This window comes from Equus quagga, chromosome 16 (assembly GCF_021613505.1).
Source record: "Equus quagga isolate Etosha38 chromosome 16, UCLA_HA_Equagga_1.0, whole genome shotgun sequence".
NCBI lineage: Eukaryota > Metazoa > Chordata > Mammalia > Perissodactyla > Equidae > Equus > Equus quagga.
This window is the reverse complement of record NC_060282.1, coordinates 11686870-11704971: the sequence shown is the minus strand read 5'-3', so window position 1 is coordinate 11704971 and position 18102 is coordinate 11686870. Positions and strand designations below refer to the sequence as shown.

The 18102-nt window shown below is 43.3% G+C and overlaps 1 protein-coding gene across 1 annotated transcript in view; it reads right to left on the bottom strand.

The window, feature by feature from the left end:
- ADCY8 (adenylate cyclase 8) overlaps positions 1–18102 on the bottom strand; it is a 215681-nt gene that overhangs the window by 46645 nt on the left and 150934 nt on the right. Inside the window, exon 10 of the mRNA XM_046642315.1 lies at positions 4276–4477. Within this exon, the coding sequence (XP_046498271.1) occupies positions 4276–4477 (202 nt within the window). The remainder of the gene's footprint in view (positions 1–4275; positions 4478–18102) is intronic.

Below are 18102 nucleotides of genomic sequence, written 5' to 3'. Positions count from 1 at the left end.
CTTACCCACCACTTTCTTAGGATTGGCAAGTCCAGGAGTAGTCCTGAGTTTGGGAGCTCAGGGTTGGGGTCAAGGGCATACAGTTTTGATTTAGAGTGACATGGGGGTCTAGATGAATAGTTTGTGAAGACTACCTTCATGTCAGATGACATGTTAGAAACTCAACATTTCTAACTCATCTAGGCAGGCACCATGAGAACATGATATTCCTTAACTCCACAATAACCCTGTGAAGAAGGTATTATTTTCCCATGTTACAGATGAGGAAGCTGAGGTTCAGAGAAAGTAAGAACTGATCCAAGATTCCATCGCTAGAAGTGAAGAGACTCAGTTAGGGATGAAATCCAGCTTTGGTCTAGCGCTAAATACCTGATTTTTGGCCAACTTATGCCCCTTGGGACACTCCTCATGCCCTCCAAGCCATGAAGTTCCCAGGGTGCTGGTGCCTCAGAGTCCACGAAACCGGAGCTGGTCCTTGGTGAGTGGGAGGAAGTCTCAGATCATGTGGTCTGCCCCGTGCAGCCCCCAAATGAGGGCTAGTCCCGTCCAGCCCTGGACTTCCTTAAGAAGAGCCTATTCCTCCCTAGGGGCTGAGCCTGGCTTCAGAAGTGTGGGCTCAAAAATAAGCCAGATATGGTTTGAATTGCAGTACCAAATCTTCACAACTGAATTAAGATGAGAAGGACAGAAAGAAGGAAGGACGAAGAGAAGTGACGAAGAATGGAAGTCAGGCAGAATGGCACTGAGCAAGCCACTTTCTGAGCCTTAGCTTCATTATCTATAAAACGGAGATGGTCACAGCTTCTACCCTGGACATCCTGAGGATTTAATGATGTTATGCATATCAAGTAGATGCTCTATACCTGAGGTGGAGGGTGAGGCTTTCTCTCCATTTCAGAACATTTCTCAGACCAATTCTGGGGCCCAGACGAGACAACAGAGAGCCTTTCTTCCACCCAAATGTTGGAGGGGGTCTTGAAGAACAAGAGTCTAACGAGAGTCCTCAGGGTATGGGGTTGGCTGGGGTCCGGTGGAACACCACAGCTGTCCTCCCTCTTGACCCAGAACTTCTGTCTCAGTATGCAACGGTCTGGGCCATGGCTAGTCAAGCCTAAGATTCAACTTTCCCCAGCATCTTAGGCTGACCCTCAAGGCCCAGGGCCAGACCAGTGGCTCTGTGGCCAAGAGAGGGTCAGAGTTAGGGTCAGACTTACATTATGATGGTGGGTGTCCTGTTGGGACACCCCTGAATCCTGTGGTGCTCTGCACACTTTCTATACCACTTTGATTTAAGTTTAGTTGTGGTTTTCTGCATTTGTGACTCACCAGCTTCCTTCCTTCTCTCTCCCCTTCCTTCCTTCCTTCTTTCCATCCTTCCTTTATCAATGTAGCAAACACTGCTTGAGCGATGAGTCTGCTCTCTGCCCTATACTGGAGACAATGGCACATTCTGCTATAGAATTTGTGTGTGTGTGTGTGAGAAAGATTTGCCCTGAGCTAACATCCATTGCCAATCCTCCTCTCTCTGTTTTTTTTTTTTCCCTTGAGGAAGATTAGCCCTGAGCTAACATCTGTGCCATTCTTCCTCCACTTTGTCTGTGAGATGCCTCCACAGCATGGCTGGTGAGTGGAGTAGGTCTGCACCTGGGATCCAACCCTGCAAACCCCAGGCTGCCAAAGCGGAGCACATGGAACTTGAACCACTTGGCCACAGGGCCAGCCCCTCTGCTACAGAATTTTAAGATGAGTTAAGGGAAATGCGTAGGGAAGGGGGAGACAAAGGGAAAGAAGCAAAGAGATAGAGGAAAAAATGAAGAAGGAAGAAAAGGAGGAAGAAGAAGAAGGGAGAGAGAAATAGGGAAAGTATAGAAATGGAAAGGGAGGTAGAGAAACGAGCAGGACAGAGCAGGGAAGCGCAGAAGACGCAAGGAGAGAAGGAAAGACAGCACAGGAGAAGAAGAAGAGAGGAAGGAGGAAGAGGAAGAGGAAGGAGAAGGAAGAGAGGCCTGGAGCGTTCTCTAAGGCCCTTCAGCCAGTCCTGCTTATGTGGAGCTGGTGGAAATGTCTGGGCCCAAGTCTCACCAAAGGGAGCTCGTGAATAAATACCTCTGGGTAGGAGCAGATATCTGTAAACACAGCTGAGGAATTGAAAGTCAGGTTCTTCAAGGGTATCGACTTGTCAAAATCACACCACAGCTGCGAATTAAAAAAAAAAGAACAACAACAAAAAACAAAAAAACACAGGAACAAGAAAGTCAGTGTGAGTGCTGGAGATGGGGTAGTGAGCTATCACTGCTGGGCTTCCGCGGAAGCCCGGGGCAGCCCAGGCCCTCGACAGGGCTTGACTTCAGGATGGAAGTGCCAGCTGGGGTCTCCTCTTTTATTTTAAAGAAAGCACTGGCTCAGAAAAAGCATTTGCAAGCCAGGCAGGAAACCAGGGTAAGACTGCTCTGTTGGCCCCATCACGTCGGGTCACTCATATGTGCTTTTGGGGCTCAGAAGAGAGAGCCAGATGGCAGGAGAAAAGGTCTGGGGTGCGCTCACAGCCTGTCTCCACATCAATAGCTGGGGGGATTCAAGGAATCTGAGGGCGCACACATTTTCCAGAAAGACTCTTAGCGTTGGACTGGTGGGCATTTCCGAGGCCAGAAATTGCTGCAGGAGATTTTGTGGCGCTCAGAAAAGAATAGTTACCGTTGCCTGAATGCCTCCTCTGTGCCAGACACTTTGTACAAAAAGGCCTCACAACCACCTTGTGATGTAGCTACTATTTTTATCCCCATTTTACAACTGAAAAATATGAAACTCTGAGAAGTAAAGTAACTTGTCTGGGGTCACTGAGCTGATGAGTGGTAGAGCTGAGATTTGAATGCAGGTCTATCTGACTCCAAAGCCTCTGAACTTCCTACTGCATCACTGTGGCACAGCTGGCCCCAGAGGGAACCTTGATCTGAGTCATTGGGTTTATTTACAAATCCTGCACCCTAGAAATATCTGATTCTTCAAGACTTGAGGTCCTGGCTACAACTTCACAGGCCGTGATCAACGATTCTATGTACTTCCATTTTCAATTGCCATAATCTATAAAATATTCATTAGATGAGGAACTTCATTATATTATGATTTCTCTTTTCTTTATCCCATAGAGTCCCTTATTACAAGGCCAACCACAGAGCTTGAGCACTTTAAGCAGCGTAGACTCTTAAGTCATTATCGGGCCAATTTAGACGATGGATTTCAGGCAGTATAAGCCTCCAGAGCACATGCTGACCATTGTGGGGGTCAACAATTTGGCTTCCTGAGCAACTGGAGACCCTCCCTCAGGCCCAAAGGGCACAATGATGGCTTCAGACACCAGATGATGCCTCAACTAGCCTCTCTCAATGTGCCAAGTTCAAAACCTGGAATCAGATAAATCCACCCCTAAAATCTAGATCCTTAAGTCATGGACAACACAGACTATTTTTATATAAACAGAAAATGCCTATCGCTACAATGTTACCATTCTAGAAAGAAAAAGAAATCATTAAAACATGGATCACCAAATTAAAAACAATGATAAATATGGCAGTTGGAGTGTCATCTGAGTTCGATGTGTCACATCCAATATGAACTCTTAGAAAGTCATAGGCAAGATGCTTAACCTTCCTGAGATGCAGTTTCCTCATCCATTACATGGGAACAGTAATACCTACCTGTAGCACACAGTAGGTGCTCAATAAATGACAGCTATTTATTGCCATGTTCCCCACTCCCACTCCCAGAGATACGACGTAGCATATGAGAATGAGCATGAGTCATGGAGTCAGACAGACCTTATTAGCAAGTTATTTCATGTCTCTGAGCCTCAGTTTCCTCAGCCATAAAGTGGGGATAATGAGACTTACCTCACGGGGTTTATGTGAGGATTCAATATGAAAAACACGAACAGCTCCTCATTCAGTGCATGGCACATAGCAGGTAGATACTTAGTCGTAACTCTTATCTGCGATTATAATTGATTGGCCACTGATGGTACAGAAACTTAAGGGCATTTAGAGCTCCATCGGAGCAAATAACCTCCCCCATAGGGAAAAAGAAAATTTGCCACCAGTAAAATGCACAGTTCTGACCGTAGCCACATCTTTGTTCTCTGTCCCTCAGCTAGGGGCTGGACCAGGCACATGAAGATAACTGGTACCAAGGAAGGCAATGCAAGAAGCTGCAGGCTCCATAAACTCTTAATTGCTGACTTCACACTAGATACTGGAGGGTTGGTGGGTTTGGAATGCTTACAATATTTAGGATGGCTCCCAGGAAATTAATCAAGATGGATGCAAAGATGATGACATTCCGGGCCAAATAAGTCTCGTTAATCCAACAGCAAGTTTTCCGCAGGACGAGGGGCAAACACTTATAGTCCTCTGCTGTGGTGATGAGGACCAGAGCTGAGTGCAGCATAATCAGGATGGAAAACTGGATGGTCATTGGCATCACCCTGCAGGGAAACAAAGAACGTAGTGTCACATGGCATCAATCCCATGATCCCCACTAGCTGAGCAACGTTGGTAATCGTGTCCATGACCACCCTTCCCCACCTCCTGCAGCCAATAATTCCTCTAAAGCTTATTTGCTCAAGAAAAGGGCTATTAGCAGGAGACTTTTGTTTTATTACATTCATTGCTAGAATACTCTTTCTATTGGGAAACTTTGCAATGAACATCAAATATTGGGCTTGATTTATTGCTCCTGCACAATTTTTTCACTTCTTTTATCATTCCTCTTTCTCCTTAGGCAACTGCTGCCAAGGCACCACACCACTGGAATTTATCTCAATATTCTGGCTGTGGGAGGCACCCGTATGCCCTTCCCCTTCAAGGAGGGTTTTATGAAGCACTTTCCCTCTGGGTCTACTCTGATGCCAAGAACTGAAATTGGCACCTGTTCCATGCTGCTCAGTTCGGTTAGTGACTACCAAGGTTTGCATGGAGTATACGATGTGCCATTTGGGATGTAGGTAAGGAGAATTCATCCTTGCCCAAGGCTTCAACATCACTCCCAAGTATACCACTAGAGCTTCAAGCTCTCACTAAAGCTCTTGTGCTGGTAGCTCCTGTATAGAGGGCACTTCTTCTGGGTGCCAGGCTGCTTCTGGCAACTCAGTGCTCTAAAACCCCATCTCTGACTGTTTCCGCTCTTTATCAATCAACCTATCACCAGGCGTGTTGCTTCTCCTTGGGAATTCATCCCTTGCTCTCTGTTCTCTGTCCAGCTATTCATGTCCTACATGGGCATCCCTAATTTCTCTACCTCTGCTTCAGCTAGTGAATCGCTTCATGTTAAAAGGTACCTTAATGGAAGTGGTCGGAGATTTTATATCTGCTCCTTCCTCTATACAGTGAAGTTCATTCATTTAACATCTTCCATCTGCTGGTGCTCAATGAATATGCATTTATTGAATGATGTTGGACTCACTTTCTTCTCCTAACACTACCTCTTACTCTCTTGCTGTCTGAATTTTCTTATTTATTATTAATAACACTAGTGCAAGTAATGTATTGAGCTCTGACTATGTGCTAGGTACAATTCTAGGTACTTTATATATAATATCTTATTTCCATTCCTCAGAACAAACCTAAGAGGTCTTTAGATCTCTCTTTTTTCACATGAAGATTTAAGGCTCAGAGAGATGCAACTTCCCAGGGGTCAGTGAGTTGGTAAGTGATAGAGCTAGGATTTAAAGTCCACTCTGATACTCTAACCACTTCAGTGAGTAATCTCTCCCATGTCTGTCGTAATCTTTTTGCTTCCGTGGTTTCATCATGCTATTTATTCATTCAACAAGCTTTCAAAGTGGTAGGCATCAGGAGTCGACAGGACCAAAGACACATCTTCCCCATCTTCTAGGAGACCATAATCTAGAGGGGGCGTAGGACATACAAATGATGAACTATTATATGATATGCTATGACCTATAAAGAGTTATGAAGAACCGTCAGTTAGAAAATCGGAAAGGGAATCAAGAGAGGCTTCACAAAAGTGGTGACATTTGGGTTAGGTCTTGACGGTTGAAGAAAAGGCTTTTAGGGAGGGAAGACTGGGGAGCACGAGCAAAGCATCAGAAGAATGAGAGTGACCAGTGTGTTTAGAGTTTTCCAATGACCCAGGTGGTGAGGCTGTGGGACTGGAGAGCAAGGGGTCTGATGAATGCTGAGCTACAGAGCTCTGGCTGTGTGCAATGTGCAGATGTTTAAGACGTTTAATCAGGGAAGGGTGGGTCAGATCTGTGTATCTGAAAGACAAGCGTGGTGGGAGGTAGAAGATGGAGTGAAGTGGAGAGAAAGTGTTTCAAAGATTTAAATAGTTGAGGCCTGAGTTAACAAGGGAGGGAAATAGGGTAACTACTGATAATTGGGAAGTTCAGGGAAAGATGTGGTGGCATCTTAATAAATGCTTTGCACGTGTGTGTACTAGCATTAGCACAAGGGCTATTATGGCAGTGGAATATTAAATTTTATTTCATTCTTCCTGACAGCCAGGAAGGGAAGAGAAACTTGATGAAACACGTAATCTTTGTTTGGTTAGCAAGTATACCAAATTTCCCCTGAGTCTAAATTCTAAATTCCTGTTAATCTTTGAGCATCTATACTAGTGACATTGTATGACATAGAGGATGATGATTTTATAATTTAACAACCAAAATAAAAGGATTCTTTATGTGGCTGTTTCTTGTGTCAAATGCATAGCATTTTTTTTCATTAAAAATAAGATTTGGTTGGAGGAGATGGGTATAGGCTCATAATTACACAGTTTCAGTGCCCTAACTTTTGACACAGAAACAGCAAACTAAAGTATATGCTGATCATAGATTCTAAGCCCTCAGTGGCCACAATGTTTCAGAAATCCAGGTGTGGGGGCCGTCCTGGTGGCGCAGCGGTTAAGTGCACACGTTACACTTTGGCGGCACGGGGTTCACTGGTTCGGATCCTGGGTGCAGACATGGCACCGCTTGGCAAAGCCATGCTGTGGTAGGCGTCCCACATATAAAGTAGAGGAAGATGGGCACGGATGTTAGCTCAGGGCCAGTCTTCCTCAGCAAAAAGAGGAGGATTGGCAGCAGTTAGCTCAGGGCTAATCTTCCTCAAAAAAAAAAAAAAAAAAAGAAAAGAAAAGAAAAGAAATCCAGGTGTGATTAGGCTGCAGGACTTATTTTATTGTGAAATGGGTGTAGGGGGCATTTGGGAGAGGGAAGTCATTAAGGACGACACTCAGGTTTTTACCATCTTAATTGGGTCAATGCAGGAAGAGAAGCTAGTAAGCAGGGGATGACGACAATGAATTTGATTTTGGGCAAGTTGAGTTTTTGGTGCTTGTGGATCATCCAGCTGGAGACATCTAGACATATAGGCAGTTAGAGGGACAGTTGTGGAACTTTGGGTCTGGAGTGAAGAGGTGGCCGTGAAGATCTGAGAATGGAGGAACTTGCCCAAGGAGGAGAGTAAGTTAGAGGACCAAAGATGAAGCCATGGAAGAAGCTAATGGGCTGGAAGAAGAGAAGGCAGAGAAGAAAATTTAGGAAATGTGGTTAAATAAGCAGGAGAGCGGGGTGCATGGTGTCATGACAGCCAGGGCATAAGACATTTACAAGGAAGGAGTACCCCAGACTGTCAAACTCCCTCTGCATGTTCTAGCATCATGAAGATTGGAAAGTGACTCCTCCAACAGTCCAGCTGTCATTGTTGGAGGGTTTGCTTTTTTTTTTAATACTTGCACAGTTTTGATTTGGATCACCTTGACAAGAAATCTCTGCAGGAGTTCTAGATAAGCACAGAAGGTCTGTGCAGCAGTGGGTTCCCAGAGGGCTTCAGGCAGATGGGAAACTTCCTCCCAAACAGGCTGGCAAAACACTCCCTGAGAACACACCATTATTCCCGGGCACCCAGGGGAGGCAAAAGAAGGAGATGCAGGTGGATCGCTTTGTCAGGCGGTCTCAGGAGAGCAGGAGTCAGTTCCGAGGCTGATGCGTCTCAATGTGAGGCAGACATTGAGAATACCAATGTCTTGTTTCAAAGCATGAGGCAGAAGCAAGAGGCAAAGGCGACTTTGAAAGCTGCTCAGCAGGAGCCTCGAACTCTTCCGTGGCCACCGCTGCCATCCCGAGTGTCTTGGGACCTCCTCATGGCATACAGGGCCTTGAAAGGCTGCCCTTGGCTCTCTCTGCTGCCTCTTCTCTCTCTCTCTCTCACCTCTCCACACCCCGTGGGCAATACTAAATGCTAGGCTACTTCAAGCCGTGCACTTTCTCACAGACTGTTGGTGCTCCCCACTCTCCGGGGGGAACATCCTATTCATCCTTCAAGGCTCAGCTTTTCTCTGGATTCTTCCATGACACCTGGTACAGGGCTGAGCACATAGAAAGTGCTCAATAAATGCTCACTGACTTATGCTTCTCATGGGGAGAGAAGACCCTGTTTTTCCTCTCACCAGCCTTCAAAGGGAAGAGGGTTCCCACCCACACTTCCAGCCTCTCTGTCTACTCGCTTGCTGTATCCTCCTTGAGGAGAAGGAAGGGCCAACCCAACTGCTCAGAGGCTACTGGGTCATTCGGTGGACCTCATTCTTCTTGGAGGGCAGGGTCACCATTTATGCAAAGTTCAGACGCTTGTCCTCTCTTCCTCCTACATCCACTGGGATGGTTGGGAAACCAGAACCTTGACCCTCGCTGTGGGAAGAGGCTTGACCATCTCTTCTCTTTGGCTCTGCCATCTCTTCCTTTAAGCAAAGAAGCTCAGGTCACCCCAGAAAGTCCCAACAGACACCTTCCCAGGTCTGCTTCCCTCATTCCTTTGGCACTGGGGTGGGGTGGGTGCCTTGTATTGGTCTTTCCCAGCATCAGAGCATTAAGACCCCACACTGGAGTTGAAAGATAGAGTGGAGGAGGCGGGCAGAGATCCAAGGGGACCAGGATGGACACCGTGCAGTCTCTTGACTTCAGCCACATTCTGCTTTTATCATACTTTTGCATAGGCAAAACAAGTATTTGCTTGGGAATTTATAAAATGGATGCTTTGCTGCCCGCTTAACTATTGTGCTTTTGCGTCTACTTTTGGTGGAGTGTCAGGGTATGCTGGAGGGCTGTGTGGGAGGATTTGCACACAGAACCCACTAAGCCCCTAACATGGCTTTAAGTGATCAACACTTCCCTCTGGGTCTGCTGAAACAAAGGAAAGGGAGGTGCTCTGGACTGAATGTTTGTGTCCTCCAAAATTCGTATGTTGAATCCTAACCCCCAATGTGATGGTATTTAGAGGTGGGGCCTGTGGGAGGTAATTAAGTCATGAGGGTGGAGCCCTCATGAATGAGGCTAGTGCTTTTATGAAAGAGACCCGATGAGGCCTGCACAGTGGTGCAGCGGTTAAGTCACACATTCCGCTTTCACGGCCTGGGGTTCGTCGGTTCGGATCCCGGGTGCAGACATGGCACCACTTGGCAAAGCCATGCTGTGGTAGGCATCCCACATATAAAGTAGAGGAAGATGGGCACGGATGTTAGCTCAGGGCCAGTCTTCCTCAGCAAAAAGAGGAGGATTGGCAGCAGTTAGCTCAGGGCTAATCTTCCTAAACAAACAAACAAACAAACAAACAAACAAACAAAAAACCAGAGAGACCTGAGGGAGCTCCCTCATCCTCTCTGCCATGTGAAAACACAGTAAGAAGACGGCCGTGCATGAACCAGAAAGAAAGATCTTGCCAGAGACTGGATCTGCCAGTGCCTTGATCTTGGACTTCCAGCCTCCAGAACTGTGAGAAGTAAATTCTGTTGTTTATAAGCCACCCAGTCTATGGTATTTTTTTATAGCAGCCTGAACGGACTAAGACAGGAGGTAAAAGGCAGGCATGTGGTCCAGCAGCAAGAATAAAGTCCGTGTTTGAACCTGTAGCCCTGAAATATAACCAGTAACACAGCCTTGAGCAAGGTAACAAAAGCTTCTGAGCATCATTTTTTAATCTGCAAAACTGGGCTTTTTAAGCCCACCTCTTAAAGGTGGCTCTGAGGTTAAAGTAAGAAAGCATAGCACATAATAAGAACTCAAAGAAATGTTAGTTCTCTTTCTCAGTGAAATTCAGGAAACCAAAGGCATTTTAAAGATCTATGGAAGAGTACTAATAACGAGACAGGCTTTCTAAGCAAGGTGCTGGCACTGCATATAAAATTCCTCTGGAAATCTCTGCAGCAGCTCCTCAGTGTTCGTTTATTTCTGCACACATAAACATTATAACATCGGATTGCATTTTTCATCTAATTATAGAGCTACTCAGGCGTCCAGGCGTTTGGAATTTGCTTTTGCATTGTTGGTGTACATAAGAGGCAAGGAAACCTTTCATTTCTGAAATCGAGTCTGAAAAAGAATGACAAAGGATCTGCAAACAGCTCCATCCAATCATTTCTAGACATTAAATTCTAATTACTCTCTGCAGTGTGCCTTTAAAACAGGGTCTGGGGTGGTGTTATGATTTGATGTTTGTTGGGGAGGCAGGGGTCAGTGAACAGCCCAGAGCAGCAGCTTGTGGTGCAATAGGAAACAGAAACTCAGATCGTAACGGAAGATGACATTCCTACTACGCTTTAGAATCTGTGAAGAACCAGAGTCCAACAGTGCATTTGACCCTGGTAGCAATCTTGAAAGGGAGAGATTCTTAGCTGCTTCAACAGATGAAAATACCATGGCTCAGAAGGGGGAAGGGAACCAGAATTAATCAAAATGGGTATGGCTCATTTAATTCTTACAGCAACCCTAGGAAGTTGGCATTGTTATTCCCATTTTACAGATGAGAAAACTAAGGCTTCAGAAAAGTCAAGTACATACACAATGCACAGAACATAATAAGATCCAGTCCCTCTTCCTTCCCTCCTTCCTTCCTTTTCTATCCTCCCTCTCTTGCTTGCTTCCTCTCTCTTTTTCCCCTTCCCTCCGTCTCTGTCTCTGTGTCTGTCTCTCGTCACCATGCATGCAGACTTAGATGCATTGTTCTATCATAACAAAAGGTACTTTCTGGCCTTTCCTCAGTTTACCCTTCTGAGAAAGGAGCATCTGCGTGCACGTGGAAATTGAGGGGAAGAGCCAGGCCAGCACTGTCTGCCTTTGCCAGGGCCAGTTGATTTTTGCTTTGGGGGCTGGGAATTAGCTGTGGTCCTATGAGCCGAGATGGCCTCATCTGCTCAAAAGTCCATGACAGAAGAAACGTGGGTGAAAGGCACCTACCATCTGTTTAGTCAGAAAGCATCAGTCAGAAGCAAAATGAGTTGGAGAGGGAACCAGCACATGAAAGAAAGCTCGTGCTGCATCTGGGGCAAATGGGCCGCTCAGTTCCCACGACGTGTGGACTGTCTGGTCAGGGCTCAGCTTTGAAGTTTTCTTCATTGTCAGGTTTTTCTCTGCACAGAGCAAATGAGCTTGGGGTGTTGGCTGGTGTTTCAGTTATTGGCTTCAGCTTGCACCCCAGAGTCAGAGACTCTATTTAGCCAGCTGCTGGGCGAGGGGCCAGGTCTCTTCCCCTCGAACCCAGGAAATGGGCATCAAGGCTGGCTCACCTCCCCTGGTCCTACCACCTGTGAGGGGAACCTGCCCAGGCCAGCTGGAAAGTGCCGTGCTCTTCTGTGAAGAGCAAAGTGACCCCCTCTTCTGTCCCAGTGTCAAATCCAGACCCTCAGGTCCATCCTAGGCTCCTCCTTCTCTCATCCGCCACATCCAGTCAGTCCTGCAACTGTCAACTTGGATTAAATATCTAGCAAATTCTTCTTCTCTGGTCCACTCCATTGCCACTGTCTTGTCCCTATAATTTCTCGCCTGGCATTTTGCAATTGCTTCCTAATTGGTCTTCCCAATTCCAGACCTCACCCCCTCCTATCCTTTGTCCAGTGTGATCCTTCCAAACACAAATCTGATCACATCAATTCTTCAATTAAATTGCTTTCAATAAAGTCTCCTCTGCCCACCAGTCACAATTCCTCAACCAGGCTTACAAACCCCTTACCTCCAGGAGACTCCATTTCCAGCCCTTCCCTCTCCCCTCCTTCTCAGTCCTCTCCTATGACCTGGAGAGCTCCTTCAGGAGACGGCTGAGACATCAGTGTCACCTCTTCTAGGAAGCCTGCCTCGATCCCTCTGCCTCACCTCACTCCTACACATCCTATCCCACCTGACACTTTCCCTGTCATAAGAGCCATCACACCATGTTATAGTTGTTCAGCTAAATGCCGTTGCCCCCACTGGACTGTAAGCTTTGTGATGGCAGGGACCATAACTGTATACCTTCAGTGTCCAGCACAGACAGGCACATAGTAGGTGCTCAAAGGATATTTGTGGGGAATTTCAACATCTGTGCTCCAGGAGTCCAGAGGGAGCAGGCACCAGCCATGGCCGCACCCTTCTTGGCTCCCATGTCCCCACTGGCAGGAGTGAAGAGGAGAGTCCAGGAAGTTTGGGTAAATTTGGCAAGACCTTGCCAACACCTTCAGATTACCACTCTGAGACGACCCCTTTTCCCAGGACCCTAGTCCCCACATGGCTCTTGGGTAGTCGGGAAACCCATTCTCCTATGGCACTCTCTGGTCCCCTGTCCTGATGTATTCATTGCCATAGCATCTATGAATCTACATGCATAGCATACACGTCTACATATGTATCTACACACACTACATATAAGTAGCTACATGAATAGCACATACATCTAGACACATACATATATTTTAATTATTTCTTTGTCCCTTCTGTTAGATTATAAGGCCCAGGAGGGCAGGAGGTTTTTGGGTTTTTTTTTAATCTTTTTTGTTCAATGATGTATTCCCAGCATCTAGAACAGGTCTGGTTCATAATAGGCATTCAATGGCTATTGATGCATGGATTTCCTAGCCTACATCTAGCAGAGGTACGTAGGCCTTCCTTCTTTCTCTCTCTGTGTCATTGAAAACTTTTTAAAAATTGTTAAATGAAGCGTAAATACAGAAAACTACACAAAGGTATAGCTTAATTAGCTGTTATAAAGTGTCTTCCTTTGTAACGACCACTCAGTTCCTGAAATAGAACTTTGCAGGGCATCATTCCAAAAGCCCACCCAGGTCCCTTGTCCCAGTCACGATCCTCTCTCCCACCCTCAATTACTTACTTTCCATTTCTTTATAGTTTTATCATCCATTTTTAGAAACTATAGTTTAGTCTTGTCCGTTTTTTGTTAAACTTGATTTGTCTTTAAAAAACAATCTTCAGATTCTCTTTTTGTCTCTTTATTTTCCATACAATTTATTTGCTGAAGAATATGTGCCCTTTGACCTGTAGTATTTCCACTTTTTGGATTTCACTTTTGCGTGCTCATTCAATGTCTTCTGTCCTCTGTGATTCCTGCAAGTTGGGAACTGGATTCAAAGACCTGGGTAGACTTAGGTTTGAGGCTTTGGGTAAGACCGTAGACCTGTTGTGTTCGTCCATCAGGAGATTTGGTTGTCTTTCCTTTTTGTGCTGATAGCATCCTTTGATGCTCAATGCCTAGACCCATTAATTCACTGAGAGATGGAAAATGGTGATATTTTAATTCTATAATCTTTAATATTTATTAGCTTGAGTAATTTTATGATGTTTCTACTCACCTACTAGCTGGTAATCTTGTGGTATAATTCACGCAGGAAAGATGGAGAAAAGATTTATTTCTTTCCCTTTTTCACTAGTTCCCAAGATAATCAATCGGTACTCTATCATCCACCAATCAGTTCTCTATCCAACCCACCAAAGGTTGCCAACCCTTAAAAATGTTATTACAAAGTCATAAAGTCAAAAACATTTGCTGGATTTTTTGGGACATTTTAACAATCATCCATACTGAAGCTCAAATCATTCCATCTTTGGACAGTGGGAGCTTCTTCAATGTGGCTTCTGAGTCCTTTGGACATGATGACTAAGCTTGATGACATCCTTGCTTTTTCGTGGGACAAGATGTTCCAGGCTTATCTTGTGTATTTCCTGTTCCAGCCCTAGAATTGCGCATTATCTCCAAAAATTTATTTTAATAAAAACCTTAATATGTTACTTCAAGACCACAATCTGGCCTCTAGTTATGCTCATATGTACTGGGTCGGACATTCTTTCTAGAACTTTCCATATTTGTATCTCCAATACAGAATACCATCTTCCATTTAGTTGTCACGTCTCCTTAGGCTCTTCTTGCTCTGCAAGTTTCTCCGACTTCCTCTGTTTTAAACGACCTTGACAGTTTTGAGGAGTACTGCTCAGGTGTTTTGTAGAATGTCCTTCAGTTGGGATGTGTCTGATGTTTTTCTCACAATTAGGTTATGGATTTGGGGAGGAAGACCACAGAGTTCACTAGCCATTCTCATTACATCCTACCGACGTGACTTATCTCTGTTGGTGTTACCCTTCATCAGTTGGCTGAGGTAGAGTCTGTCAGGTTTCTCCGTAGTTCCTCCCATCCATACTATACTCTTTAGCAAGAAGTCACTTTCAGCGTAGCCACATTTAAGGAGAGGGGAGTTAAGTTCCACCTCATTGAGGACAGAGTACCTACATTATTTGGAATTTTTACACATGGGAAATTTCTCTATTATTCACCATTTATTTATTCATTTAATCACTTATTTATATCAGTAAGAACCCATAGATATTTATTTTATATTTGGGGTTATAACCAAATACTATTTTATTTATTTTCTTGCTCAATTTGCCCCAGCTTTGGCTCTTGGGAGCTCTTTCAGCCAGCTCCTGTGTCCCTTTGACATATGCCTATCATCTTGTGTGTGCGTGTGATTGGATACTTCCTCATTTCCTGGCCCTATGTGCTGTTCCAGGCTCATCTTGTATATTTCCTGCCTCAGTCTTAGAATCAGCCAGTTCTCCGGGGAGCCCTGGTTCCTCTTACTGGATTTCGGTATTAGAAACCAAGATCAGGTTTGTGCTCGTTGCTGGATGTGCTCATCACTACTGAGGTGTCACTGCTTCTGGGCCTTCTCTGCCAACAGAGCAGGGAAATATGTGCGTGTGTTCAAGTCTGTGCATATAAACATGTCTATAAATATTCCTATATCTAACTATCCGTATCTATGTTAAACTAAACAAGTTCCTACCGCTGTCTCCAATTCTGATCCATTACCACTCTAGCCTTCTCTCCTTGCTTAACGGCAACCTTTACTCCAACCATGAGAAACTGGACTCCCACCATGTGCCATCCATTCACTTAATTGTTCAATTACAGTATAAATACATAGTGGTTTCATTGTTAGCACATACCTCCATGAGAAACACCTTCATCAACTAGAGGACAGTGCTTATGAGCAGTTCTTTTTGCCTTTATCCAACAGACCCACTTCATTTCCAAAGATACTTAGGAAACCACCTTTTCTCCCCATCCCCTTCAGCGAGGTTGTTTGGCACTTTTAATACAGTTAGATTCTTTTATCACAGTCTGATTCCATCAAGGGATCCTTTGAACTCTAAATAACTCTAAATAATTTTTAAAAATTTGTACTCATTAAGATTCATTCTTTGTGCTGTAAGGTTCTGCGGGTTTTGACAAATGCGTAGAGTCACGTACATACCATTACAGTATCATACTGAATAGTTTCGCCACCCTAAAAAATCTCTTGGGCTTCATCTATTTCACACTCCTCCTCCTAGCTCCCCACATCTCTGGCATCTGCTGAGCTGTTTGTCATCTCTGTAGTTGCGTCCTTTTCAGAATGTCATATAAATGGAATTATACAGCAGTTAAGATTCATCCCTGTCTTTGCATGACTTGATAACTCACTCTTTTTTATAGCTGAATAGCATTTCATTGTATGAATGGGCCACCATTTTTTCTTTTTTCAACTCATCTATTTTGAAGGGCATCTTGGTTGCTTCCAGTTTTTGATGATTATCAATAAAGCTGCTATAAACATTCAGGTGCAGGATTTTGTGTGGACATCAGGTTTCAGATTAGTTGGGCAACTACCTAGGAGTATGATTGCTGGATTGTAGGGTAAGGCTATGTTTAGCTTTGTAAGAAACTACTGAACCATTGAAAGTGGCTGAACCATTTTGCATTCCCACCAATAGTGAATAAGAGTTTCTGTCACTCTGCATCCCCTCTAGCAAATGGTATTGCCAGTTTTTGTGTGTTTTTTAAAGAAAATGTTAGTCATTGTAATAGTATATAGTGGTATGTCATTGTTATTTTAATTTTCATTTTCCTAATGGAAAATTATATTGAGTATCTTTTCATACGCTTATTTAATGTCTCTAATTCTTCTTTGGTGAGGTGTCTGTTCAGATCTTTTGCCCATTTTTAAAATTGGGTTTTCTTTCTTACTGAGTTTTAAGAGTTCTTTGCATATTTTGGATACAAGTCTTTTATTAGACATATGTTTTACAGACATTTTCTTCTAGTCTGTAGCTTGTGTTTTCGTTCTCTTAACAGTGTCTTTCACAGAGCAGGAATTTTGATTTTAATGAAGTCCAACTGATCAGTTTTTTCTTTCATGGATCGTGATTTTGGTGTTATATCTAAAAACTCAAAACCAAACCCAAGATCACAAATTTCTCCTGTGTTTTCTTTTAGAAGTTTTATAGTTTTGCATTTAGGTATGTGAACAATTTTGAGTTATTTTTGTGAAAAGTGTAAAGTTTGTGTATAGGTTCTTTTTGTTTTTGCACAAAGCCATCCAAGTTTTCCAGCACCGCTGATTGAAAAGAACATCATTTCTCCATCGAATTGCTTTTGCTCCTCTGTCATAAATCACTTGATTATATTTGTGTGGTTCTATTTCTGGGTTTGCTCTTCTGTTGAACTCTGTGTCTTTTCTTTCTTCGACATCACACTGTCTTGATTATTGTAGCTTTATAATAAGTCTTAAAATTGGGTAGTGTGAATATTCTAGCTTTGTTGTTCTTCTTTTTTGGCATTTTATTGGTTATGCTATATCCTTTGTTTTCTCATATAAACTTTAGCATCAGTTTGTTGATGTTTATGAAATAGCTTGTTGGGATTTTGACTGACACTGTCTTGAATCTATAGATCAGGTTGGGAAGAACTGACATCTTAAGAACATCAAGTCTAATCCATGAACATAGAATGCCTCCTTGTTTATTTACATCTTTTTGATTTATTTCATCAATGTTTTGTAGTTTTCTGCATACAGATATTGTTCATATTTTGTTAGATTTATACCTAAATATTTAGTTTTTGGTGCTATTTTAAATAATATTGTTTTTTAATTTCAAATGCCACTTTTTAGTTGCTGGTATATAGGAAGACTGATTTTTGTGTATTGACCTTGTATTCTGTCAGCTTGCTATAATTGCTCAGTAGTTCAGGAGTTTTTGGTAGATCCTTTGGGGTTTTCTGCATAGAAAGTCATGTTATTTGCAGATAAACATAGTTTTATTTCTTCGTCTCCAATCTTTATACCTTTCATTGCTTTTTGTTGTCTTATTTCACTAGCTAAGACTTCCAATATGATATTAAACAGTAGTAGTGAGATAGTACATTCTTGTCTGGTTTCTGATATTAGGGAGAAAGTTTTTCACCACCAAGGATGGTATTAGCTGCAGGTTCTTTGTCTATTGCATTAACAGAGTTAAGGAAGTTGCCTACAATTCCTAGTTCTCACGGAGTTTTCATTAAGTGGGTGCTGGATTTTGTCAAATACCTTTTCTGTGTCAATTGATATGATCATATAATTTTTCTTCTTTAGCTTGTTGATATGGTAGATTACATTTTTTGGCTTTAGAATGTTGAATAAACCTTGCTTACTTGGAATAAATTCTATTTGGTCATAGTGAATAATTCTTTTTATACATTATTGGATTTTATTTGATAATATTTTCTTGAGGATTTTGGTGTCTATGTTCATGAGAGATATTGGTCTGTAGTTTTCCTTTATTTCAAGTATTTACTGGGTTTTGGCACTAGGGTATTAGGATAATGCTGCCTTCATAAAATCAGTTAGGAACTGTTCCCTCTGCTTCTAATTTCTGGAAGAGGTTGTGGAGTATTATTTTTTATTTAAATGTTTGGTAGAATTCACTGGTGAAACCATCTAGGTCTGGTGTTTTGTTTTTTTGGTAAGTTTTTAAAT